The 27,090-nt window shown below is 53.1% G+C and overlaps 2 protein-coding genes across 2 annotated transcripts in view; both read left to right on the top strand.

Moving 5' to 3' along the window:
- ACP7 (acid phosphatase 7, tartrate resistant (putative)) overlaps positions 1-3,775 on the top strand; it is a 41,832-nt gene extending 38,057 nt beyond the window's left edge. The window contains exons 13-14 of the mRNA XM_077773868.1: positions 653-790; positions 3,361-3,775. Of these exons, the coding sequence (XP_077629994.1) occupies positions 653-790; positions 3,361-3,426 (204 nt within the window). The 3' untranslated portion in view covers positions 3,427-3,775. The remainder of the gene's footprint in view (positions 1-652; positions 791-3,360) is intronic.
- An 11,518-nt stretch (positions 3,776-15,293) lies between these two features.
- The window catches only part of PAK4 (p21 (RAC1) activated kinase 4), a 44,390-nt gene continuing 32,593 nt past the window's right edge, over positions 15,294-27,090 (top strand). The window contains exon 1 of the mRNA XM_077773628.1: positions 15,294-15,418. The gene's annotated coding sequence lies outside the window, so the exon portion shown is untranslated. The remainder of the gene's footprint in view (positions 15,419-27,090) is intronic.

Genomic DNA, 27,090 nt, shown 5'->3' with positions numbered 1-27,090 from the left:
TTTGATATCTTTTTTTTTTTTTTGAGAGACAGAGTGTGAGCTGGGGAGGGGCAGAGAGAGAGGGAGACACAAAATCGGAAGCAGGCTCTGAGCTCCGAGCTGTCAGCACAGAGCCCGACGCGGGGCTCGAACCCATGGACCATGAGATCATGACCTGAGTCGAAGTGGGACGCTTATCTTACTGAGCCACCCAGGCGCTCCCAGGCGCTGGTGATTTAAAAAGCTTTCTTGGGGAGTCTACTGAGCAGCCAGGTTGAGAGCCACTGGTTTTGTCTATTCTTCTGATTGCATTTTCCCTTTCATTATACATCTTGACCACCTTTCTGTAGGGCCCGCTTTGTGATGGCTGTGCTATCATTTATTTAACAGACCCCCACCGATGGGCATTTGGGTAACTTCCAGCTCAGGGCTTTTATGGAAAATGCTGCAGTGGGCAGTCTTTTCCAGCCGTGCACTTTTCTAGAAGTCAGAGACCCAGGGCACAGGAAGCCTGGCTGGGTCAAGACCCTCAATTCTGAGTATGAGTGAGGTCAAGTCTTAACAGACTTTGTCTTCCTTGGGGGCAGCAGGGTCCTGGCCCGGGAGGTTGTTTCTGCTCCTTGTGGGTCCTCCACCCTCCCCAGCCCTGGGTCTGAACGGTTCTGTCTGGCAGGGCTGCGAGGAGCGGCTGACCCCCTTCTCCCTCTTCCCGCGGCCCTGGAGCGCCTTGCGCGTGAAAGAGTACGGGTACACGCGGCTGCACATCCTCAACGGGACCCACGTTCACATTCAGCAGGTGTCAGACGACCAGGTCAGTGAGCAGGGGTCCAAACACCGGCCCGAGAGACCGGGCCTGGCATGTTCTGGAGCCGAGTGGTTAAAAACATGGACCTCAGGGGCACCTGGGTGGCTCAGTTACGCGGCCGATTTACCCTCAGGTCATGAACTCCCAGTTTGTGAGTTCGAGCCCTGAGTCGGGCTCTGTGCTGACAGCTCAGAGCCTGGAGCCTGCTTCGAATTCTGTGTTTCCTTCTCTCTGCCCCTCCCTTGCTCACACTTTCTCTCTCTCAAAAAAAAAAAAATTAAAAAATTAAAAAACAAACCAAAAAACACGGACTCCAGAGCTGGAAATCCTGGGTTCAAATCCTGCCTCTGCTATTTACCAGATGGATGACCTCAAGCAACTTATTTCAACTATTTGAGCCACAATCTCCCCATCTGTTAAAGGGGATGATAATAGTTGAATGACTTATTATATAGAAGTGCTAAGAACAGTTACCCAAACATGGTAAATTCCATAGATATTTATCAACATGAAGCAGGGGCTGATAAAGGTGAGGGATGGGAGCAGGGAGAGGGACACGAATATGGTGTGTGGGTGGTAGAAATGGTTTATGTTTAGATGGACCCAGATAATCATGGTTCACTATTCTTTATTTTTTGCCCCTGTAATTTTTTTTTATTTTATTATATTTTATTTTACATTTATTTATTTAATTTTACATTTTATTTATTTATTTTACATTTATTTATTTGGGAGACAAAGAGAGACAGAGCACAAGTAGAGGAGGGGCAGAGAGAGAAAGAGACACAGAATTCGAAGCAGGCTCCAGGCTCTGAGCTGTCAGCACAGAGCCCGACTTGGGGCTCGAACTCACAAACTGTGAGATCATGACCTGACCTGAAGTCAGATGCTTAACCGACTGAGCCACCCGGGCGCCCCGTTGCCACTATAATTTTAAAATAATAGCAGTTATTATCATGATTTATTGAGCACCTGTTGTATATTAGGTGCTGGGCTAGACGCTTTCCATCTGATAGTATTTGAATCACTTGAGCAATCACGTGGGGCAGATTTTCTTTCCATTTTGCAGATGAGATAACTGAGGCTCAGAGACAGGAAGTAATTTTCCAAGGGTCACACAGCTGGAGGGTGGCAGAGCTGAGATATGACCTCAAAGACCATGTTCTTTTTTTTTTTCCTTCTTTTTCTTTTTTTCCCCCTCTCCCTTCCCTCAACTGTGTTCTTTTTATCATAAGTAACTTCCATTTATTGAGCGGCACATGCTCCAGGGGTAGGCTTATGTGTTATCCTATTTGGTTCTCCTGGGTGTGTAGAATATGGAAGTTTGTGCTTGTAATAATATCCTACACTTATACAATCCTCACCATGCTCTAGGCCCCCTTTTTTAAAAAAAAATATATATTCTTTATGTCTTTATTTTGAGAGACAGANTAGGTGCTGGGCTAGACGCTTTCCATCTGATAGTATTTGAATCACTTGAGCAATCACGTGGGGCAGATTTTCTTTCCATTTTGCAGATGAGATAACTGAGGCTCAGAGACAGGAAGTAATTTTCCAAGGGTCACACAGCTGGAGGGTTGCAGAGCTGAGAGAGCTGAGATATGACCTCAAAGACCATGTTCTTTTTTTTTCCTTCTTTTTCTTTTTTTCCCCCTCTCCCTTCCCTCAACTGTGTTCTTTTTATCATAAGTAACTTCCATTTATTGAGCGGCACATGCTCCAGGGGTAGGCTTATGTGTTATCCTATTTGGTTCTCCTGGGTGTGTAGAATATGGAAGTTTGTGCTTGTAATAATATCCTACACTTATACAATCCTCACCATGCTCTAGGCCCCCTTTTTTAAAAAAAATATATATATTCTTTATGTCTTTATTTTGAGAGACAGAGACAGAGAGCTGGTGGGGGAGGGGCAGAGAGAGAGAGGGAGACACGGGATCTGAAGCAGGTTCCAGGCTCTGAGCTGTCAGCACAGAGCCTGATGTGGGGATCGAACCCAAGGACTGTGGGATCATGACCTGAGCCGAAGTCGGACACTTAACCGATTGAGTCACCCAGGCGCCCCCTTTTAAAAGCATCCTTTGGGGCGCCCGAGTGGCTCAGTCGGTTGGTTTTGGTTTCGGCTCAGCTCATGATCTCATGGTTCATGGGTCTGAGCCCCAGGTAGGGCTCTGTACTGGCAGAGTGGATCCTGCTTAGGATTCTCTCTCCCTCTATCTCTGCCCCTCCCCCACGTGTGCACATGCGCTCTCCCTGAAAATAAATAAACTCAAAAAAATGTAAAAAATAAAAATTGGCACCAAAAATAAAACATACATAAACATAAAACACAAATAAAAACTAAATTTAAAAAGCCCTCTACAAATAATCTCATTTAATTCCTACAAGATTTATGATGTAGGTGCCATTACTATCATCCCCGCTTTTCAGATGAGGAAAACTGAGGTTCAGAGAGGTCTAGCAATTTGCCCGATCTCTCACAGCCGGTGAAGTAGAGCTGGAATTTGAATCCAGGCCCCTGCCCCCCCCTAATCAGAACTTCCTGCTCTCATTACTGCCTTTGTTTTTGTCCCTGGCAGGACGGGAAGATTGTGGACGACGTGTGGGTGGTGAGACCCCTGCTAGGCCGGATGATGTACCTCTAGCCCCAAGGACAGCTCTTGTCACGAGCCCCCGGGGCCTCGCTGCCTCTCTCTCGGCTGGTGGGACCAGATGACCAGATGCTGCCCAGGCCCAGGCGGATAGTCAGAGCGGCTGTGACCACCTCTATGAGGCTCCCCGTGCAGCCCTCAGGGAGCTGGGGCTGGTCTCCCCTCCTGGAGAGGTGGGGGTGCCCTCTGGCTGTAAGGGGGGCAGGTGTACAGGGACCGAGTGAAGCGGAGCAGGGGAGCCGGGCAGCCCTGCTCTCCTGCATAGCACTGACAGGGTGGGGCGCCCATGGGGCCTCTGGAATAAAGAGGCTCGTCGCTGTCACTATGCAGTTCCGCTGGGGACGCCCCCTGGGCCGCTCCTCNNNNTTCACAGGGCAGGCAGCAGCGGGGGCGCGGCTGTCATGACACCACTCTCCAGCAGGTGGCGTCGGCGACTCTCTCCTGGGCCAGCCCTCCGTGCCCCAGTCGCCCAAAGAGGGCCACCCAGTGTTGCTTTGTGCCTCAGTTTCCCAGCCCAGCACTGATCTGTCCAGGAGGGGAGAAGCGTTAACACTCCTGCCTCCAAGCTAGTGGTGTTTACACGGATCTGCTTGTTTTCTTCCCCTTTCCCCTTCCTTTCCTCCTCCCCGTCTCTCGTTCCTTCCACCATCATTTCCTGGGCACCTACCACGTTCTCAGTCCCGCGGGACCCCTGGGGCCACGACCGGGGATCTCTGCCTTCATGGAGCTGATGCTCTACCCAGGGGGTCGGAGAGCAAACACACTAAATAAGAAAAGCCAGAAAGCAGGGTAACTCTCTTGAGTGCTCCCCCAAAGCAAGGAAGGGCCTTGAGGGGGGGACAGCTGGATAATCACAAGGATAATCAGGGAGACCTCACCAGGAGGGTGACATCTGATCTGACATCTGAAGGAGTCCGAGGGAGTAGCCATGGGGGCAGAGCGTTCTGGGCAGAGGAACAGCCAGTGCAAAGGCCCTGAGACAGAAACGTGGCTGCCCCCGCCGGGGTGTCAGTGTGGAGGCCGGGGCAGCGGGCGTGGAGTGAGTGAGGGGGAGAGAGGGGCAGGGAGGTGACAAGGAAAGATCGTGTGGGGCCTGTAGGGCCCCGCTTTGTCCCCTATCCTGGGTGCAATGGAGCCACAGGAGGGCTCTGAGCTGATGACAGGCATATCTGACTCCAGAAACCGTAGGCCAAGCTGGGCTCTAGCCCCAGGATAGCCCGCGGGTCCCCAGCTCTGCAGGCTGACCTCGCATTATAGCTTTCTCAAACTTACGCCCCCAGCCATCCGCAGCGTGCCCAAGGCACACGGCCTTTCTGCAGGTCCCTGAATTACACGAAGCTCTTTCTCACGCTCCGCGGGCCCTCTCCCCCCTACCAGACCCCCTTATTAGGCTGGGTGGTGGCCCCGTGCCAACTTCGGCTGGCACTTTCTGGGGGGGGTTGTCTTCCCTATTGGACTGTCAATCCCGGGAGGGTGGTGCCCAGGGCTCACCCCTGCATAGCCCAGCATGAAGTAGGTGCTTCATAAATATTTGTTGCCTTAATGAAGGCCACCGCATGCCAGGCCCTGGCTGGGCGATGTCGGGGACACGCCGGGGACAGTGATGAATCTGCCCCGGTCGGGCCCCGTAGGAGTTCATGGGCGAGCAGAGAAACCCAGTTACCCAACGCGGGTGACAAGCCACGAGGGAATGCACGCAGCCTGTGAAGTCACCCGCTGGGGAGTCCATGCTGCAGCCAAAGACTGAGCTGGTGCCCATGGGTGCCTGGCACGTTCTGTCCCAGGCCTGAGGGCAGCTACAAACGGGCCTGGGCAGTGGGGTCCACAGACAGCAAAGGCCCGGCACTGGGATGAGACAGAAGCTGGATTTGAATCTCAGCTCTGCCCCTTCCTGTGGGATGTGGAGCTGCCGGCCCACTCTGAACCTCTGTTTCATCGTCTGTCACCAAAGAATGATCACATGGTACGGGGTTGCCTTGGGATTAAATGAGACTGAAAGGCTTGGTGTTGTGTTGTCCTTGACTCTTCTTTTTCTCACTTTGTTCATTTTTTTAAAGCTTATTTATTTATTTTGAGGGAGAGAGAGAGAGCACAAGCAGGTGAGGGGCAGAGAGAAGGAGAGACAAGTCTCTCCTGGTCTCAAGCAGGCTCTGCACCATCAGCACAGAGCTCGATGCGGGGCTTGAACTCATGAACCGTGAGATCATGAACCTGAGCCGAGATCAAGAGTCAGATGTTTAACTGACTGAGCCACCTGGGCGCCCCTGTCGTGTCCCACGTTTAATTAGCCAGCAAACTCGGTGGACTTGGTCTTCAAAGTCTATCTAGAATCTGTCCCCTTCTCACAACTCTAAGGCGCCCCCACCCTGGTCCTGTCTGCCTCCTACCGGGTGTCCCCTCTGCTCCCATGCCCGCCCCCCGAAGTCCGCTCTCCGCGTGCAGGCCAAAGGGACCCGTGGGCACTTATGTCAGATCGTGTCCCTCCTCGGCCTGAGCTCTCCCGCGGCTGCACGTCACTTGGCGTGAAAGTCCGCGTCGTCCCTGTGGCCCAGCCCAAACGATCTGCCCCTGTCACCTCCCTGTCCTCCTCTGCCATCACTTGCCCCTGTCTTCTCTGCTCCAGCCACACGGGCCTCAACTGTAGCACATTACCCTCCTCTGTCTGCACTGGCTGCTCCCTCTGCCTGCGGCACGGGCCCCTGGGTGCCAGTCTGGCTCCCCCACCCCCCCCTCAAGTCCTTGCAGTGAGGCCTTCCCTGACCACCTTGTTCAAAACAACATCCCAGGGGGGCGCCTGGGTGGCTTAGTCGGTTAAGCGTCCGACTTTCGCTTAGGTCATGATCTCGCGGTTCGTGGGTTCGAGCCCCGCGTCGGGCTCTGTGCTGACTGCCAGCTCAGAGCCTGGAGCCTGTTTCAGTCTGTGACTCCCTCTCTCTCTGACCCTCCCCTGCTCACGCTGTCTCTCTCTCTCTCCTAGAAATAAATAAAAAACATTAAAAAAAAAATAAACAAAACAACATCCCAGGGGCTCCTGGGCAGCGCAGCTGGCCAAGCATCTGACTCTTGATCTCGGCTCAGGTCATGATCTCACGGTTTGTGAGTTCGAGCCCCGCGTCCGGCTCTGCACTGAGAGTACGGAGCCTGCTTGGGACTCTGTCTCTTATTCTCTCTTCCCCTGCCCTGCTTGTTCTCTCTCTCTCTCTCTCAAAGTAAATAAACACACACACACACACACACACACACACACACAGTGTCCCACCCCCTACTTCCCATTTCCCTGCTGTTATTTGCCCTCAGATCACTTCTGCTTTGTGATCGACTGTAAAGATACGTCTTTAATGATTTACTTTTCATCTCCTCCGTCAGAAAGTGAGCTTCCGGGGTTTCTGCCCATTCTGTTTACCCCTGGAGTGTCAGGACCCGCAACAAAGTAGTTCCTCAATAAACACTGGTTGAGTGAAGGAGGGAAGGCAGGAGACACGCAGATAAAATGCCTAATGCGGCCCCTGGTGTGGAAGGAGCAGCAACGATGCTAAGGAGACCCAGCCCTTGGGGCTCCCACTGCGGCTGCGCAGGAGACCGGCCCGCCTGGCTGATTGCAACACCTGTCGTGTGACATGTCTGGCAAATGACAGGTCGCCGGACTGCAGACCCTACCGCTCCTGGGAGGGCGAAGCCGGGCAAGGCTTTTGGAGGGTCCGCAGAGAGCGAGCTGGGGGTGAGTGTTCCCGGGAGGGGCCCCAGGGACAGCCAGCGGGGTGGCTCGGGCTCTACGGAGAGACAAATGGGAGGGAAGCTGTGGGTCTCAGGATTCATTCGTTACCAAATATTTATTTACTAACGTGCCTCCTTGCTCAAATCAGCCGAAGATGGCTTTTGTTGATTATAGCTAAGAACCAGGAAAGAACGCTGCACCCGCTATGATCCAACTGCTGTAGGTACTTTGGTGGCCAAGGTGACGTTTTGGCCCTTGTGACGCTTAAATTCTGTTGGGGGAGACAGAGAGGAAACCATGAACAAAAATGCTATCATGTGAGCACGCCAGATAGAGATCAGCACTGCGGAGAAAATACACTGGAATTAAGGCACTGGGATGGGGGCGCCTGGGGGGCTCGGTCAGTTGAGCATCCGACTTCGACTCAGGTCACGCTCCCGCAGCTTGTGAGTTCGAGCCCTGCATCGGTCTCTGTGCTGACGGCTCGGAGCCTGGTGTCTGCTTCGGATTCTGTGTCTTCCCTCTCCCTGCTTCTCTCTCCCTCTCAAAAATAAACAAACATTAAAAAAATGTTTACAAGGGGAGCCTGGGTGGCTCAGTTGGTTAAGCGTCCAACTTTGGCTCAGGTCATAATCTCACGGTTCGTGGGTTCGAGCCCCGCATTGGGCTCTGTGCTGACAGCGAGCTCAGAGCCTGGAGCCTGCTTCAGATTCTGTGTCTGCCTCCTTCTCTGACCCTCCCTTGCTCACATTGTCTCTCTCTCTCTCTCAGAAATAAATAAAAAAAAATTTAAAAAATTTTTAAAAATGTTTACAAAAGCATTGAGATAGCAAAGGGTGCTGTCGATATCATGTCCAGGAAAAGCCTCTCTAAGGAGGGGACATTTGAGCCAGAGGACAGGGAGCTGGCCAAAGAAAACACCTATAACAGTGATACAGATAGAGAAACCAGCAGGTGCCAAGGCCCTGAGGCAGGACTGAGGCTGTGTTTGGAAACAGCCGTGAGGCCAGGGTAACTGGTGTGGGGTGAGTGGGATTACCAGATACAATACAGGATGCCAATTATTATGTTTTTTCAGGATGCCAAGTTAAATTTGGATTTCAGAAACAATAAATAAATGTGTGGTCTATGTATGTCCCCAGTATTGCATGGGGACATGCTTATATTAAAAAATGACTTGAGGTTTATCTGAAATTCAATACTGACTGAGCATCCTGTTTTTGTACTCGGGCTACATTTTTATTGTAACCGTAGGAATGAGCAAGAGAGATTGTGGAGATGAGGACATAGGACAAAAAAGTTCCTCTCTGTTTGTCCCACACACAGGCCTGAGGAGACAAGACACTCTCTCCATTCCAAAAAAAAAAATTTTTTTTTAATGTTTAATTATTCTGGGGGGGGGAGGGGCAGAGAGAGAGAGGGAGACACAGAATCCGAAGCAGGCTCCAGGCTCTGAGTGGGCAGCACAGAGCCTGACGCAGGGCTCAAACCCACAAACCCTGAGATCATGACCTGAGCCGAAGTCAGACACTCAACCGACTGAGCCACCCAGGCCCCTGCTTCTAGGCAGAGACCCCTCCTCTCAGCCTCTGCCCTATTTTACTTCAGGGGAGAAAGTAACACACTGATTGTTTAAGAAAAGCTCATGGGTGCCTGGGTGGCTCAGTCTGTTAAGCGATGGACTTTGGCTCAGGTCATGATCTCCTGGTTCGTGCGTTCAAGCCCCGTGTCTGGCTCTGTGCTGACAGCTCAGATCCTGAAGCTTGCTTCCAATCCTGTGTCTCCCTCTCTCTCTCCCCCTCCCTTGGTCACTCTCTCTCTTAAAAATAAACATTAAAAATACATAAATAAATCTTTTTTTAAAAAATTCAAACCATGCAAAAAAGAATAAAGTTAGAACTAGAAATTTCCTGGCTGTCCCATCTCTAACAGCTTTTGTTGACCTTGTAACATTTCCCCTCATAACCCCTGACTTTTTAAAATGAAAATACTATCATATGATGTGGGTGGGTTTGTAACTTGTTTTTCTTTCCTGTATAAATTAACATTGGCATGGTATTATCTCCTGTCTGCTCTTTTGTTTTTTCACTTTTAAAAATAAACTTCAGTGTTTGGTACAGTTTTGGATTTACAGAAAAATTGCAAAGACAGCACAGAGTTCCCATAAACTCCACACCCAGTTTCCTCTTACTATTAAAATCTTACCTAAATCTGGTATATTTATTAAAACTAACCAATATTGATATTAACTAAACCCCATGCATTATTCTACTGCATTAAAAAAAAACTCTTAGAGGGGCGCCTGGGTGGCTCAGCCGATTGAGCGTCCAACTTCGGCTCAGGTCATGATCTCACAGGTCGTGAGTTCAAGCCCTGCATCAGGCTCTGTGCTGCCAGCTCAGAGCCTGGAGCCTGCTTGGGATTCTGTGTCTCCCTCTCTCTCTGCCCCTCCCCCACTCACACTCTGTCTCTCTCAAAAATGAATAAATGTTAAAAAAAATTAAAAACAAACAAATGAAAAACCTCTTAGAGCGCCTGTTGGCTCAGCTGGTTAAGTATCTGACTTCGGCTCAGGTTGTGATCTCACAGTTTGTGGGTTTCAGCCCCGTGTTGGGCTCTGTGCTGACAACCGGGAGCCTGGAGCCTGCTTTGGATTCTGTGTCTCCCGCTTAACCCTCTCTCTCTCTCTCTCTCTCAAAATAAACAAATAAACTTAAAAAAAACCTTTTAACTATAACTCCATTTAATACAATTAACTGGACCCTTTTAAAATGTACAATTTTGGGGGCACCTGGGTGGCTCAGTCACTGAAGCGTCCAACTCTTGATTTTGGCTCAGACCATGATCTCACCACTCATGAGATTGAGCCCCGCGATGGGCTCTGTGCTGACAGCTCAGAGCCTGCTTGGGATTCTCTCTCTCTCCCTCTCTCTCTCTCTCTCTCTCTCCCCCTTTTCTCTCTGCCCCTCCACCCCTGCTCATGCTGTCTCTCTGTTTCTCTCTCAAAAATAAATAAATAGGGGCACCTGGGTGGCTCAGTCAGTTGAGCATCCGACTTTGGCTCAGGTCACGATCTCACAGTTTGTGAGTTCGAGCCCCATGTCCGGCTATGCTGACAGCTCGAAGCCTGGAGCCTGCTGCGGATTCTGTGTCTCTCTCTCTCTCTCTCTCTGCCCCTGCTTGTGCTTTCTCTCTCACTCTCAAAAATAAGCAAACTGTAAACATAAATAAATAAATAAAATAGATAAACAAACATTAAAGAAAATAAAATGTACAATTTGAGGAGTTTTGACCGGTGCGTGTTCCCCGGACACTGCCACTTCAGTCAAGAGCCTGAACGTTTCCACCGCCCCAAAGTCTCCCTCCTGTCCCTTTGCAGTGGATCCTTCCCAGCAGTCATTTCCCAGCTTCAGGCAACGACTGATGTGCCCACTGTCACGACAGATTGGCTTTACCGTTTCCAGAATGCTGGCAACGGAACTATAAGCAACTGGCCTCTGTCACTCGGCCTAACACGTTTGCAGTTCACCCGTGAGGTCCTGCGTATCCACGGTTCCCTCCTTTCTGTGCCGAGTAGCGTCCACGGAATAGATATACTGCGACCGATTTATCTGTTCACTCGTTGATGGACGTTTGGAGCTGTTTACAGTTTCCGGCGATGATGGAAACAAGCGCTGTGGGGGGAAAAAACCCACCATTGGGGCGCCTGGGTGGCTTAGTCGGTTAAGCGACCGACTTTCGCTTGGGTCATGATCTCGCGGTTCGTGGGTTCGAGCCCCGCGTCGGGCTCTGTGCTGACTGCCAGCTCAGAGCCTGGAGCCTGTTTCAGTCTGTGACTCCCTCTCTCTCTGACCCTCCCCTGCTCATGCTGTCTCTCTCTCTCCCCTAGAAATAAATAAAAATATTTAAAAAAAAAAGAAAAAAAACCACCAAAACCCCCAAAACAAGCACTCTGAACCTTCCCGTACAGGCCATCGTGGGACTGTATGTTTTCATTTCTCTGGAGTAAATACCCAGAGTGGGATCGCTGGGTCCTGTGTCTTCCACATTCTTTTTACGGCAGCCCGGTTGTATTTTGTGACACCTTTTGAGCTCCGCTCGTCACCTTTTTTTATAGTGTTGACGTGTTCAGGTGTCTATTATTTACCTCTCAAGCATTTGTTCTCTGATAAAGAAGAGAAACGGTTGGAAGCCTAGACCCTGAAGCCAGGCTGCCTGTGTGGCTTTGGAGAAGTTACTTAACCTCTCTGTTCCTCTGTTTGCCCTTTCGTAGAACGGGAATAACAGGAGGGCCTCGGGAGGTTGTAGGGATTAAAGGAGGTCGTATATGTAAGGTGCTTAGCCCGGGCTGCTGGAATAGAAAATCTTCAATACATGTTGGCGGTTGTAATTATCCAATACATGGATGGCATTCAACAACTATATTTATTGAATGAATTTGAGCATCGGCTTTGAAGTCAGACTTCCTGGTTGAAATTCCAGCAAAGCTGCTTATAAGTGGTGGGACTTTGATCCACCTCCCACCCTCCTCCCATGCCTCAGTTTCCTCATCTGTTAAATGGAGCTAAGGATCTCATCTTATAGGGAAGTGGTAAGGATTGGATGAGATCATGCAGGTAAAGTGTTTAGAGAGTAGCAAGAAGCAAAACATTGGAAGCAATCTGAATATGCAATACTAGGGAAATTGTGAAGTTTGGTATGATTGGTTAGTAATTAAAAAAACAATGGTGATTAGGGGCACCTGGCTGGCTCAGTCAGTGGAGCATGCCACTCTTTTNGAGCTGGCAGTCAGCACAGAGCCCGACGCGGGGCTCGAACCCACGAACCACGAGATCATGGCCTAAGCAAAAGTCGGGCGATTAACCGACTAAGCCACCCAGGCACCCCAGAGCATGCCACTCTTGATATCGGGGTTGTGGGTTTGAGCCCCCCACTGGGTGTACAGATTACTTAAAAATAAAATGTTAAAAAGGAGGGCACCTGGGTGGCTCAGTTAAGTGTCCGACTTCGGCTCAGGTCATGATTTCACAGTTCGTGAGTTCAAGCCCTGCGTTGGGCTCTGTGCTGACAGCCCTGAGCCTTGAGCCTGCTTTGCATTCTCTGTCTCCCTCATTCTCTGCCCTTTCCCACCTCCACTCACACTTGATCTCTCTCTCTCTCAAGAATAAATAAATGTTTTTAGAAAAGAAAAGAAAAGCACAGAGAAGAGAAAATACATTTACAGTACTGTATTGCATTTATTCAAAAAGTTCTGCTTAGGGGCGCCTGGGTGGCTCAGTCAGTTAAGCATCTGACTCTTGATCTCGGCTCAGGTCATGATCTCGGCTCAGGTCATGATCTCACGGTTTTCGAGTTGGAGCCTGGCATCTGGCTCTGCGCTGATAGCACAGAGCCTGCTTGGGATTCTGTGTCTCCTTCTCTTTGCCCCTCCCCTGCTTGTGCGTGCACGCTCTCTCTCCCTCAAAATAAATAAACAAAAAAATTTTTAATATGCTTTTTAGTGGACCGATGCAGTTCAAATCTGTGTTGTTCAAAGGTCACCTATACATTCACATATATATCTTTGTCTATGTCTTTTTTCCCTTTAAGAACAATTCTAAGAAGAATTGTTGTATCAAAGGGTTGACAGCATTATTAGGTCTCTTGATGGATATTACCGAAAGCCTGCCCCAGATCATAGTCCTAGAAGTGGGGTAGGAGAGTGGTTGCTGTCCTGAATTCTCCTCAGCACTAATTATAATACAATTTTTTTTTCTGAGAGATCAAAAAAAAAAAGGATCTGTTTAAGAGTTTAATATCCAGTTCATTAATTTCTTATTTGCCAGTTCCATCTTTTTCTTCTTCGTTGTCTGTATTTTAGATTTTTGTTCATGTCTTTTGCCTATTTTTATGTTGTATGTTCATCTTTCTTACTGATTTGAAAATGCTCTTTACATATGAAGGACAGAAAGCTTTGCCTGCCATCTATTGCCACTTATCTTTTCCCTTGATGTACTGAAATTTATCGTTTGTATGAAGCCAAATCCTCCTCACCTGTTTCGATCCATGGGGGGGGTCACCTCCTCTAGAAAGCCTTATGTAGGAGGCTGATTTTCTCTCTCAGAACCCTGAAGAAGGGCATCCTGAGGAAGCCCTTGGAGCAGATCTACCCCCGGGCTTGTTTTGGGGGTCTGATCTCTGACAGAGACCCCTAGCTAAGTTCCAAGGGGGCTTCTAGAGCTAATGCCCTGCCTTAAAGAGAAAGACTACCCCTGGCCCTCCTCCCATCACTCCGACCTGCATCAAGTGCCGTCATCTTCGCTACCAGACGTGCTTTTTAAAAAACGGAGACCCTGTAAGCCGTACAGATTTCAAAAGAGCACAAAAACAAGAATGTTTAATGCTGGCGAAGATACTTGAAAGCGCACGCTCCTCCCTCTGATCGCGGCTGGGAGTGTGAACTGGATCCTTGGAGCACAACTTGGCAATGTCCTTTCCGGGCCGTGTGGGGGCAGCAGAGGGCAGTTAGCGGGAGTCTTGCCTGGGAGTTAAAGCTTGGGGGTGAGCCCTGGCTCTGTCCCGTTAGCTTGTGCGACTTGGAGCAAATAAAGTTACTTCTCTAGGCTTGGGTTTCCTCTGGGAGGCACAGGCACGAATAATCATAGCCCCTGTAGTTAAAATTACACAGCTTAGCTCCAAGCATGGCAACTGTTACTATTATTAAATCTTAAAGCTGTACATTTCCTCTGACCCAGCAGTTCCTTTCGTGGGAATTCGTTCAAAGGAATTATTTAGAGATGTGCACAAATATTTAACTGCTTGAATGGGGAGGGGTATTATTTATAATAGCAAAATATTTATCACAGCTTAGACGTTCAACAAGAATGCGTGGTTAAACAAATCAGAGTTCATTGACAGGATGACATCTGCAGCCATTAAAACGAATGCTTTTGAAGAAAATGACAGGGAAAGAGACCGGTGATATTTCTGCTCTTGTTTTTAAAAACATGTAAAATGCTATATAAACGTATGCCTCTGATTCTGTTAAAACAAAAGAAGTAGGTAAATATACAGAAAAAAAAATGACTCGTGCAATCTTCCTCGGGCTGACATTTCAGTAAACTACCAAGAAACAATAACTAGAATTAACTAATCATCTGGTTTGTTAGAAGCGATTAGAGCAGGAAAATAAGGGGGAAAAAGTGCAAAGTTAGTAGCATGAGAGAGGCTTGTTTGCTGCTTTAGTTAGGGTGGGAAGGAATAAGACCACTGATAGGTGATATTAGTGTAAATCCCTGAAGGAAGCAAGGGAGGGAGCCCTGGGGTACGTGGGGAAAGTCTAATCTGGACAGAAGGAACAGCCAAAGTAGTGACGTCGAGGAGGGAGAGCACCTGATTATTTTTCTGGAAGAGCCAGGTAGGTGGCGCCAGTGAGTGAAATCACAGGAGAGGTTGTCTGGGTTTAGTTTAAGGATTTTGTTGTTTGTTTTCTGGTATTTTCCTTTTTTTTCTTTTCTTTTCTTTTCTTTTCTTTTTTTTCTCTTCTTTCTTTCTTTCTCTTTCTTTCTAAGTATTCACTTTTTAAAAGCTTATTAAAAAGAGTAAGATCAAATAGTGTCTTGATTCCAGGTCAAGTTCCTGAACTCAGACAGACTGTCGTTCGAAACTCATTATCTACTTCCTGTAATCCTGAGACAGCTAGTTCACCATTTTGAGCCTCAGTTTCTTTATCTGTAAGTTGGGTATGAACGCTAAAATGGGGTTTTAATGAGCGTTTAGCGAGACGATGCAAGTAAAGCATTTGGTCGGGTGTCTGGCACATAACAAGGGAGTAATAGCTGTTTCTGGCCATTATGACGCATTACCGCTTTCCATCCAAGAACTCCTTTTGGTTAAGGTGGGTCTGTTACAAGAGAAGAGTCATTTCCCCTTTAAGAACTCGATTCCGCGGGGCATCAGCTTCCCCGCACCCTTTCCAAATTTTCCAATCCCGGCTTGGCATTTTCCGCCCGAAGGCCTCCGATTGGACAATCTGCACCAATCAGAGGCTGGAGCGGGCTCCGCCGGCGGCCCGGCTCCGCCCCTGAGTGGGCCCTGCCCCCTGCCCGGTCAGCCCCGTTGCTATGGGGACAGGTGGGCGGCGAGGGGGGAAAGCCCCGGATGTTCGTTGGGGATTTAACATGGCGGCGGCAGTGGCCGCGGTGGCGGCGGCGCAAGAGAGTTGAGGGCCGTGTGAGGGTTCGGAATTCCGAGTCGAGCAGCTAGGCCGCGAGCGACTGCAGCGCCGAGCCGGTAGGATAAGCGGTCTGGCCAGGGGTTGGGGTGGGCCGGGCGACGGCGGTGGGAGATCGTTTACGCAAGTAGGGGGCGGGGCCGCTGGGGTCAAAGTTCACTCGAGGAGGGAAGGGTCGCGTCCGAGAGGTTGGGGGTCAATACTGCTGGGGAGGGTGGTGTAGGGCAGGTCAGAGGTCAAACTCGCGAAGGGGGCGTGGCGAAGGAGAGCGCAAATTTCGAAATTTAGAGTGGGGTGCGTTCTGGGGAGGCCGAGGCGAGTGTCAAAAAATGGGGTCCAAAGCTAATCACTTGAAGGCAGGGTGCGCCTACCAGGGTCAGAGATCACAGCCATGGGGGTTGATGGTTCGCAGGTTTATGGCAGCAGCCCGCGGAGCAGATGCATGCGATTTACGTTGGGGGGCATCTTTTTAAGGGATCAAATGTGGGGCGTGGCCAAAGGGGAGTTAAGGTCAGAATCTGACAGATGATGTTACCTGAGGGTCAAAAGTTAAAACCCTAGCGGGGTGCATTGCTGGAGAGGACGCGAGGAATGTTCCAGAGGGAGGTCAGGGGTGTCCTGGTGGAGTAAAAGAGAGCCCCCTCCCGCAGATAATGAAAATGATAGCAAACAAGCATAAATTACTACGTGCCAGGTCGTTTAGATGCTTTACGTATGTTTAATCCTTCCTACAACCTTATAGGGTTGGCACTGTTATTAAGAGACCAAGTGATTTGCCCAGGATCATCTAATGAATAAGTTGTGGGGTTGGGATTCAAACTCTGGATTTCTGGGTGCGAAACGGAGCTATGCGCTGCTGCCTCTCGAACATAGTTTTGTCTAACATTTAATAACGGCTAACGCTGTACTCGGTGCTGTTTCATTATCCCACAGTCTTGTGACGTGGGTACCGGATAGACCCACTTTGCAGACAGGAAAACTGAGGCTCCGATAGCTTCTGCTGAGTAACACTGGCCGATTCCGCGCTGGGTCTGGCCGATTCCAGAGCTCCTGCCCCTAGTCCTCACTTACTTCCTAGATTGTTGAAGGTCCGTTCCTGGAAGCCAGGAGCTGGGCAAAGCTGAGCCACTCCCTGGACTGGAATGGGTTGTCTCTGGGCTTCTTGGAAGGGCGTGATCTGGGAAGAGAAGTTCCTGTGTGTGGGTGTTTGTGGGTGGCCCAGAGTCCAAGGCAGTCTGATGGGCTTCTGCCTGGAGAGGGTGTCCTTGAGTGGGACCCTATACAAAGTTGAGTGTTCTCTGTACTGAGAACCTCAGTCCCCAGGCGCCCCCACCTCATTTCCTCCCCATCCCTCCTCAAGAGCCAACCCCACTCCCCTGTGTTTGCTGCTCTTCAGCTCTGGACACATGCCCTCCTCCGGGGCTTTGACCTTCCTGTTCCCTCTGCCTGGAATCCCTTCCCTCCCCGCCCCCTCACTCCAGTCACTCCACCAGCTCTCTCAGCCCCCCACTCTCTTTATCTCTCTCTCTCGTCTTCTCCCCAGCCCTCTGCTCTGTTCTTACTTGGGTTTTCAGGGCACGGCTTGTTCCCTGCCTCCTCCCCAGAATGTGGGCCCCCCCACGGCAGGAGTCTCCCCCGTGTTCCTGCCCTGAACCCCCACCCGAAGCACGGCCCGGTGGCAGAGTTTGCCCGGCTCTTGCCGGTGGACCGGTGGACATGGCTGCGTGCGGGGCCCGTGGTGGTGGTGGACGGGACAGAGACACGGAAGCCCTCCCCCCTCTCGGCATCCCTTCGTGGGAGCAGACCCCCAGCCAGTGATACACGGCTTCATCCGTACCCCTGGGGTGCCTGGCCTGGGCGGGGCGGAGGAGCAGGGAGGGGAGGGGACCTGCGCTCCCAGGCTGGGACTCTGGGCAAGTTGCTGAACTTTCTGAGCCTCAGTTTCTTTGCCTGCAAAATGGAAATAGTGATGGTGGCCACCTCGCGGGATTGCCGTGACGGTGCAGGGTGTAAAGCGCTTGGCCCAGGCCCCGGCCCACAGTAGGTGCTGTGTTAGTGTCGGTCTCCCTCGGGAGGACCTCCCCACCCCCACCTGCCTCCAGGCTTTCTCAGCCAGCCGCCCCGCCCCCTTCTGGGCAGAGTCACCGGGAGGGCACGCTGCCAGGCGGTCCCATGAGGTCAGCCCAGCCTCCTGCCCTCGTGGCTCCAGCTTGCTCAGCATGCCGGGCTTGGCACAGATAAGGAGGGACAGGGCTTTGGCACTGGGGACCCGAGTTCGGGTCCCTGCCCTGTCACCGGCCGTGGGAACTTAGACAAGGGATTTCTTACATGCCAGTCTTGTTCCTGATGATTTTAGACTAGCTAAGAAAGTAAGCTTTTGGCATAAGGGAACACCCCGCCTCCACCATCGGGCAGGAGCGGGCAGTGCGGATGGAGTTAAATGCCCCGCCCCCTCCCCAGCCTCCCTGCCCCTGCACTTCAGCCTTTCTCTGCGGGTCTTCCGACTTTTACTACCTTTGAGAGCGCTCAGGAACGATGCAGCAGCGGTCCTCAGTCCCGGCCGCACGCTGCGGTCTCCTGGACAGCTTTCAAACACGCCGGTGCCCAGCCGGCCTAGAGATTCCGGCTTGGAGTGCTGGGATCTGGGTGGGGGGTGGGGCTGGCATCCGTGCGAGGTTGTGGCGGCCCCGCAGGGGCTGACCGCTGCTGTCCAGTGTCGCAGATCAGGTGAGTGGTATTCCGGTAAACAGCCTGCTCTTTGCTTAGCATTAGTCTGCCTAGCGCGCTGCGAGGACGCGTGTTGCGCTGGGATCATGGCCTCTGCCGTGACCATGCCGCACGGCAGTTACCTGTTTACCTCTTGGTGGACATGTGGGACGGTGACAGTGCTAGTTGGAACATTCTAGAATGTGTTTCGTATCGTGGCCGGAGTCTCTCTCTCTGGCATGGGGCTCACCGTGGAACCGCCAGACCTTCCACATTGCTCTCCTAAGCAATCGTAACCGTCTGCTTTCCAGCCGAGCTTGCGGGTTCCCTTCACGCCACGTCCTGCTCAGGGCAAGTTCATAGCCCTGCCAAAACGGCTTTAGTCAGCCATGAGATGGTGGCTTTATGGCCCCCCGGGCCTGCTGGGAACAGCTGGGGAGGTGGTTCACTCGGCAGGCTTAGCTGGGGCCCCCGAACCCCTACACCCAGGCTTTTGCCCTGTAGGGCATCGGGCAGTGACCGCGGCTTTGACCCAGCTCCCCTGGGAGGTGTCTCTCAGGGCTGACGGTGGGGAAGGAACCTGCGCTAACTTGAACCTCTTCAGGAACGGGGCAGGGAGGAAGGAGGTGAAGTGTGGAAAGGGACGGACAGAGCTTTGTTACACTCTTTCTGTGTGTCTGACTGCCCGTTCCGCTGGCGACCAGCATGGCCTTGGCCCTGCCTGCGTGAATTTCAGCATATGCAGGAGCCAGACCCGTCCCCAGACAGTGACAGCCTGGAGTGTCAGGGCTGGGCTGGGGAAGCACAAGCAAGCAGCAGAAGCGTCAAGGCTGGGATCCGGGAAGCACCTGGCCCAGCCCGGGGAGGCAGGGAGGGCTTTCTGGAGAAGGAGACACGTGACCGATGAGAAAGAGTGAGCCAGGCCTAGAAAGGAGGTGGAAAGAATAGAGCAGGTAGTGGGTATGAGAAGTACAAAGGCCCTGAGATCCGAATGAGCTTGGATGGTCAAGTCCCACCACGGAGGCCAGCGTGACCAAGTAGGCATTGAACTCCAGCGTGACCAAGTAGGCTTTGAACTCCGGGGCGGGAAAGTTGTGGTAGATAAGCAGGGGCGGACAGGCTGAGGCCAGGAGCGTGGGCTTTGTTCTGTGTCTACCAGGGACTCCTTGCAAGGTTTGAAGCAACGTTGAGTTTTTTTCTTTCTTTTTATTTATTTTTTTCTTTTTTTTCTTTTTTCTTTTTATTTATTTCTAGGAGAGAGAGAGACAGAGTGAGCAGGGGAGGGTCAGAGAGAGAGGGAGATACAGACTCTGAAATAGTCTCCAGGCTCTGAGCTGGCAGTCAGCACAGAGCCCGACGCGGGGCTTGAACCCACGAACCGTGAGATCATGACCTAAGCGAAAGTCGGACGCTTAACCGACTAAGCCACCCAGGCGCCCCTCTTTCTTTTTATTTTTTAAAAATGTTTGTTTATTTTTGAGAGAGAAAGAGCATGAACAGGGAAGGGGCAGAGAGAGAGGGAGATACAGGATTCGAAGCAGGCTCTGGGCTCTGAGCTGTAAGCATAGAGCTTGACATGGGGCTCAAACTCACAAACCGCGAGATCATGACCTGAGCCGAAGTCGGATACTTAACCGACTGAGCCACCCAGGCACCCCTTGAGTTTCTTTCTTTTAAAAAAAAATATTTTTAAAAGTTCACTTATTTTGAGAGAGAGAGAGCAAGCACACAAGCTGGGCAAGGGCAGAGACAGAGGGAGAGAGAATTCCAAGCAGGCTGTGCCCTGGGAGCAAAGAGCCTGACTCGGGATTCGAACTCATGAACCGTGAGACCGTGACCTGAGCCGAGATCAAGAGTATACTTAACAGACAAAGCCACCCAGGCACCCACATCCCGCTTCTCATTTATAAGGATTGCTCCTTTTGCCATATGGGCCACAGATCATGGGGGGCGGGGCAGGGAGACATAGGTAGGTAGGTGGGTGGGAAGGCCACTGTAACAGTCGCAGCAGGAGATGAGGGTGGAGAGGATGAGGGTGGCGGTGATGGAGGAGGGACCTGGAAATTGTGAGTACTTTCTGCATATTAACCCATTTGATCTCCACAACAGCCTACGAGGTAGGTTCTGTTATTATCCTCATATTAGAGATGAGAAAACTGAGACCCAGAGAGGCACGTGAAGGGTCTAAGGTTACACAGCAGGCGGGTGGCAGAGGTAGGACTTGAACTCCAGGCCTTCAGACTCTAGAGCCACGTGGCTGCCCTCAAGTGATTTGGAAGTGGCTTCGATGAGATAAGGCCACCTCCTGTCCCATTGGTCCTTACCCAGGCCCCTCCTTATTAGATGGAGGCTTGTTGGAGATCTGTCCAACCTGGGCTGTTTCTGGGCCCTGGGTCCCTGCCTCCCTGAGGGCCCCCCACAGCCCCTTCGCTTTCTTACCCCCCTGCCCCACCCCTCCTCGTCCTGCTGGCTCACAGTCGACCAGACTTCCTGGCCAGACGCCGGTCGGGGTGTCCCCAGCAGCTGTTGATCCCATCACCCGAGCCAGGCGGCCACAGATGCTGCCAGCAGGAAGCGGTCTCCTTCCAAGTCTCCGCCAGGGAAATGGGACCCTTCCCGCCCCAGCCACCCTTCCGGGGCTGTGGCTTGTCTGCCGGGGCTGGGGCTTGATGTCTGCCTTGGCCCAGAGGAAGGTGGGGGGCGGCGCAGGGAGGGTCAGAGGAGAGCGCTCCCAGGTCCCAGGGGAGCCGGCTGGGGCAGATGAGACAGAGGCCACTGCTCACTGCAGCCTGTCTCCTGTGGCCCTCTGGTCCTGCCCTGCCGTCCCCCGGGTGCTGCTGCCATCCTCAGGGGCAATGACAGCTTCCCTGCCAGGGCCACACAGTGCACATGCGTCCCTGCTTCCCCCCACCCCGGGAAAGAGCCCCAGTGTCCCGGGGCCTCACATTCCTCACCTGTTAAATGGGCTGTTGGGGAGAGTGTAGCTCATGCAGTACAGCGCTTAGTGGGATGCCTGGCCCACAGTAAGCCTGCCGTGACAGTTTGATAATTCAGCAATGTTAACATCCCCCCCCCCGCCCATCCCCCCTGAGGCTGCGGCCTCCTCCTCCCGGCCCAGGGCGGGCGCTTAGGGCCGGGCGCTTTCCGAGCACCCTGGCAGCGCTCTGCCCAGAGACCCCGGGCAACCTCGTTTCCCTTTGCCAGCCGCCTCGTTCTAAGAAGGCATGTTCTTGCTCCGTGTGCACGCCTCACCCGGCCCCCTAAATTAAGAGTTGGGAAACCCCGCACAGCACAGAAGGGTATGTGGGGACAGGGGACCCCTGCCAGGCCGGGCTGTGGTCCCCTCCCCAGAGACAGCCATTGTTCCCGGCGGCGGCTTTTCTTTCTTGCGACGCCCGTCCCTGCACACAGTCTGCCCCCTTTGTTTCACCGCGTGGAGCCGACTTCCCATGTTTGTGTTCCGCCCCAACTCTTGCAGTTCTCCCTCTTCGGTTCCCTGCGAGGACGCGGGGCGCTTCCGTGCGCTCTCTGCGGCTGGGGGCCGTCGCCCGGCGCGCCCGTGTTCGTGCCCATGGCCGCGCAGGCCCTTCCGGGTGTTCCCTCCTCCCAACAGGGCTTCGCACGCATGTGGGCACCGCTCTGGGTGTGTCCAAGGGAGGTGGGCTTGGGGGCTTGAGGGGCGCCCTGGGGGCCTGCCCGAGAGCACGTGCCCGTTTACGCCCCAGCCCTTGTGTCTGGTGGCCCCGAGGTTTCCTCCCCTGCCGGCCACGTGGTTGGGTGTTATCTGCTGACTTTGAGCCTTGCCCATCAGCCAAGGTGCCAGGTCGCCCTTACGGTGCTTCTGATTTTAATGTGAATGAAGTTTGGTGAAAGCCGTCCAGGCTTCCTTTCCTGGGAGCTGGTTGTGGGACTTGTACTTTCCCCGAGAAGGGGAAACTGAGGCACAGGCTGTCCACCCCTCCGCACAGAAGTGGCAGATCCAGGACTCGAACCCCAGGCCTTCCTGGCTCCAGTCTGGAGTTGTCATGTGACGCGGTGACGGTGGAGGCTGCGGGCATGGACCCTGGAGACAGCTTTGCCCCTCGTAACTGAGTGTCCTTATCTGTAAGGGAGGATAACGGCACCTCGCCGGAGGGCAGTTGTGAGGGTATAAATGCGTAATCGGCAGGCAGGATGCACAGTGAGGCTCGGAGACTCAGCTGCTCGCGTCAGTACGCACAGCCTCGCTCCATGTCGCGACTGGTAGCTCCCTGCTTCCTGCGAACTGACTTTTTCGCCCCGGCCAGCACCCTCCCGAGCTGGGGGCTCCCACTGCTCCCCTTCCACAGGGAGGAGATCTCGGACTTGGGAGACTTGCCTGGGGTCACTGCCGAGTCTGGCTCTAGACCACCTTGGCACATGACCCCTGCCGCCCCCAGAACTAAGCCTGAGGGATTAGGAGGCCCTCCCTGGCCGCCCCCCTCCTTTGTGTCTTTGCTCCAGGCAGGCTGCTGCTGCTGAGCTTTGGAGGGGAGCACCTTGACTGCGGACACCGGGCGGGGTCCGGGACCCTCCCTGCTTCCACCCCCAGGTGCCCTGGGCCTGGTGGAAACTCCTGATAAAGCGGCATTGTGCTGTGGTTTCAGCTGGGCTCACTTCCCCAATCTGGTTTCAGCCGCTCCCACACAACGGGAAGGGAAGGGCAGTGGCCTGCTCTCCTGGGCCTCCTCCCGCCCTCCTCCCTCCCCCTCCTCCCCTCCCCTCCCCTCCCCTCCCCTCAGTGGTCAGTGCTAGGGATGGGGAGAAAATAGGACACGACCAGAGGACAGGGCTCTTTGCACATGCCCCTGAGGTGAGATGAGGCCCCCCTGGGCCACCCTACCCCCTCTCTCCCTAGGGCCCCCTCCTCTGCTGCCCACGGGCACCCCCAGACCTTCCACAGCAGCCTGACTGCAGATGATTGGACTCCGAGATGCCACGTGTGTGTCTGTATATATTCATGTATGTTTATGATTCCACTACTTTCCTGCCTTTACTGATCGCAAGGCATAATATGGCTCCGGAAATGTGCGTAAGTGCACACATCGATTCCACCTAATTACAGGGTGACCGACTCCTCACCACACCCAGGGGAAGACCGAACACTGCTCCCTGGAAGCCCCCACCCCCACTCTGTCCATCATGACCCCAGTGGCGATCACCCCCCTGACCTTGGGGGTCACCATGTCCCTGCTATTCGGCAGAGTTCTTACCACACACGCACCCCTGAATGACAGAGTGCCACCTCGCCTGCGCTCGAACCTCATGTAAATGGAATCCCCCTGGCCTGTCCTTGTTTGTGTCCACCGGCTTTCGTAGGCAGTCAGGGAGGTCCAGCCGTGCGCTCTAGGGCCGTCAGGTCATAGTGTTCTGTCTGAGAACACACCAGAGCTGATTGCTGTGTCCCCCGCTGTGCAGGGTGTAACTGTCCTTGACCGTGTCTGCTGGCGCGCGCGTGTGCAGCCTTTCTCCAGGGAGTCTACCCAGGGTGCCTTGCTTGGGTCAGAGGGTGGGGATGGCACCGCCGTGCACTACACAGCCTCACCAGCGCTTGGTCAAACTTGTTTATTTTTCTTCTTTTTAAGTTTATTTTGAGAGAGAGAGAGAGAGGGGCAGGGCGGGGCAGAGCAAGAGAGAGAATCACAAGTAGGCTCCGTCCCAACATCGCAGAGCCCCATGCGGGGCTCGAACCCACCAACTGTGAGATCATGACCTGAGCCAAAACCAAGAGGCGGACAGGACACCTAAGCCACTGAGCCACCCAGGCACCGCTGGTCAGTTAAAGTATTTAGTTGACCTTGGCGGATTTTATATTCTGTTCTACTGCGGAAGTAGCATGTGCTTGTTATCGGTGATTGGAGTCCTCTTGTTCTTTTCTCTTTCCCCCATTCCTGTCCCTGACACCTCTTACCTGTCCTTCCAGCAGGGGTCAAGTGCTTCTTGCCGACTGAGTGCTGTGCTGGGACCACGGGGACCAGAGGTGACCACTGTAGGTGGCCCTGGGTGTAGTGCGTCTTAGTGCATAGACCTCAGTCGAAGATGGATACGCAGACAGGCAAGGAAGCTGGCCCCCCAAGCCCCGCCTTCCCCCAGCCACCCTGTGTCATCGTCGGGCCCCCTTCCATCCCGTAATCGGCCCGGAGTCTGGCATCACCCTGAGTCCTCATGTCCTCTCCCCTCACACCCACCGTGGTAGGAAGGCCGCTTGCCGTAGCCTCAGAACTGAACCCGGCGCCTTTCACTCTTCCCCCCCCACCTCCGCCCCCTCTTCTTCAGCCACTCTTCTCCCCTGCCTGGACCCACCTCCTCGTGCCCTGCGCCCCCGCTGCCCCCACAGCCTGCCCTCACCTGAGGACAGAGGGAGCTGGGGTCATGTCATGTCCCTGCCTGCTGGGGACCCTCCTGTGGCTTCATCTCTTTGGGGGGGGGGGGGGGAGCTCCTGACCCAGCTTCCTTGCCAGCTTCCCCGTCCCTCCTGCTGCGCTGTTGCTGGACCGTCCTAGGCTGGGTCCTGCCTCAGGGCCTCTGGTTCATGCTGCTTCCTCTGCCACCTGTCACTCTGTCTCTCCCCACCTTCCCCTGCTTGATTCTCTTTCTGGCTCTCATCCTATATCATGTTACGTTGGGATTTGTGGGTTACTTGGCTTATTGTCCTCCCTGCCCCTCATACTTTGGCTTCATGGGTTGGGGGGTAGCAGTGGGGGACCCTTACTGTGTCCCTTGCTGGGACCTCAGCTTCATGTGTCTGTGCCCTGGTCGCTCAGTCAATGCTGCTGGATTGAACGTGAAGGGATGAGGAAGGGAATGAGCTGTGACAAGCCCAGAGTGCCTCTGTCCCCGGCGCATGATGGCAGACGGGTGAGGAGGGAGCGCCACTGAAGGGTGGATAGAGGTTGACTGGGGATGGGCACTGGGGGCTGAGAGGGCGCAGGGGCCTTTGGGGAACTGAAGGGTAACTGGCATCAGGGCCGGTTCTGTGGTCAGTCTGGATTTGACGGCCTCTCAGGCCTCACCACGCCCCAGCTCTTCTCTAGGATCGAGGCCACTCTGGGTGTGGGTGCTCCTGATATACTTAGCTGGTGCCTGGCGTATAAACATGAACGTGATTGTTTTCGTTTCTCTCCTACAAATACGCCGGCCCTTTGTGGCCTCCAGGGACACAGTGGTTGGTGGATAAACAGATCCAGTTGCTGCCCACTTGGCGTCTGTCTCTTGGATTCTCAGCCTTCTGGGGCTTCCCTGCTCGGAGGCAGGGGAGGGCCTGAAATGACCTCGGGCCTGGGGAGTGCTTATTCCTTAGACTGATTAATAGGGAAAACTAATTGCAGGTTTGTTTGCCAGGCCCGGTGCCCCGTGTAGCACTCCTGTGCGTCTGCCCGGTCTGTCCCGGGATCCTAGAAGGTGGCCATGACTCTGACCCATTTCATAGACGGGGAGGGTAAGGGTGGCACCAGTGGTGAGTGCTAGCCCATCCCCCAGACCGGAGCTGAGCAGATCTCTCTGGTGTGTCTCCTCAGGGTGCCGATTTGCATTTGCATTTCGCTGGTGGCCAGTCAGGGAGGCTCCCTTGGGGAAGAGACTGTTCAAGTCACTCGCCTGTTTTCCCTTGTGTTCCATCGGGCTGTCTGCATTTTTATTTGTTCTCTAAGTTAAATCCTGGGTTCTGGATTGAGAGCCTTTGTTTCTGACCTGCTGCCTGTCTTTTTGCTTTCTTTATTGTGTCTTTTGATGAACAGAAATGCTTAATTTTAACGTGGTCAAATGTATCGCTCATTTCCTCTACAGTTTTATAGTTCTGCTTCTCACCTTTAGTCCTTCTTCTGGAAGTGTGCGTGAGTGTGTGCGTATCTGTGTGTATGGTGTGAGGTAGGCATCCAGTTTCATATTCTTCGCCTGGATCCCCAGTCCTCCAAAACCATTTATTAAAAGCAGGCCAGCTTTTCTCCATGGCCACGCTTATCATAAACCCTGTGTCTGTATAAGTGTCCTTTTCTCGCTCTTTTGACCTATTCCTGCATCACTCCCACGCTGCCCTCATTTCTGTAGTTGATAAGAAGTTTTGATCATGGGGAGAGCAAGCACTCCTACTTGTTCCTCTTCAAGAGTGTCCGGGCCATTCCTGGCTTCTTGAGTTCTATTTAAATATTTGACAAGCATCTTGTGTCTACCAGTCCATGAACGTGGTATATCTCCCCATTTATGTGTCTTCTCTGACGTGTCTCAGGAACGCGCCCTACTTTTCCAGAACAGACCTTGCTCATCTCTTGTTGGGTTTATGCTGAGGTGCTTGATGATGTGGCCGGGGGAGTCCGTGCCTTCCTCTCCCACAAGGCGCCTTGCACCCTAGGTTTCGCCTTTGCCAGGTGAGGCTCTCATTAGGGGCAGGAGCCCCCCTCCCCAAACCCTGCTTCCTCCCTGGCATCATTCCTGGGCCCTGGGAGAAGGTGGGCAGGGTGCCTGGAGAGGAGGTTGTAATTTTCCTGAATGATTTCAAGGGCTAATTAAAGGTTTTCCTTGACTAATCAGCTTACGGTTTAATTATCGGGGAGCAGGCTCGGGGATGCGGAGGCAGCTCTGGTGGAGTCTCCTCACTGCATGGCAGGAAGGAGCCAGGGCCCAGCTCTGCCCCTCGGAGGTGGCAGGACCTGGGGATACCCTGGCACCTCCAGTGGGCCAGCGGGTGTGGCTGAGGTCAGCTCGGGTTCCTTCTCTGCTTGAAATCCTCCCATGTCTCTCTGTGCCTGGGGAGAGGACCAAACCTGGCCCCTCCTCTGGTTGACGAGGGCCTGCCCCAGGTCTCCTTGCCCGCTGCACTTAGCCTTGCTGACCTTTGTGAAGTGCATCTCCTGTATTCCTTATCTTGAACTAGAGGTCACCCCCTCTGGGAAGCCTTCTTGGGTCACCCCTCCCCCCGCCCCGCCCACCAGAGCAGGTGATAAGCTCTGCTAGCTCCCTGCTGGCTGTCAGGGTCACACACACACACACACACACACACACACACACACAC

Source organism: Crocuta crocuta, unplaced genomic scaffold (genome assembly GCF_008692635.1).
Source record: "Crocuta crocuta isolate KB4526 unplaced genomic scaffold, BGI_CrCroc_1.0 scaffold267, whole genome shotgun sequence".
Classification (NCBI taxonomy): Eukaryota; Metazoa; Chordata; class Mammalia; order Carnivora; family Hyaenidae; genus Crocuta; species Crocuta crocuta.
Note: the sequence above shows the minus strand (reverse complement) of the source record. Positions and strands in the feature narration are given on the sequence as shown.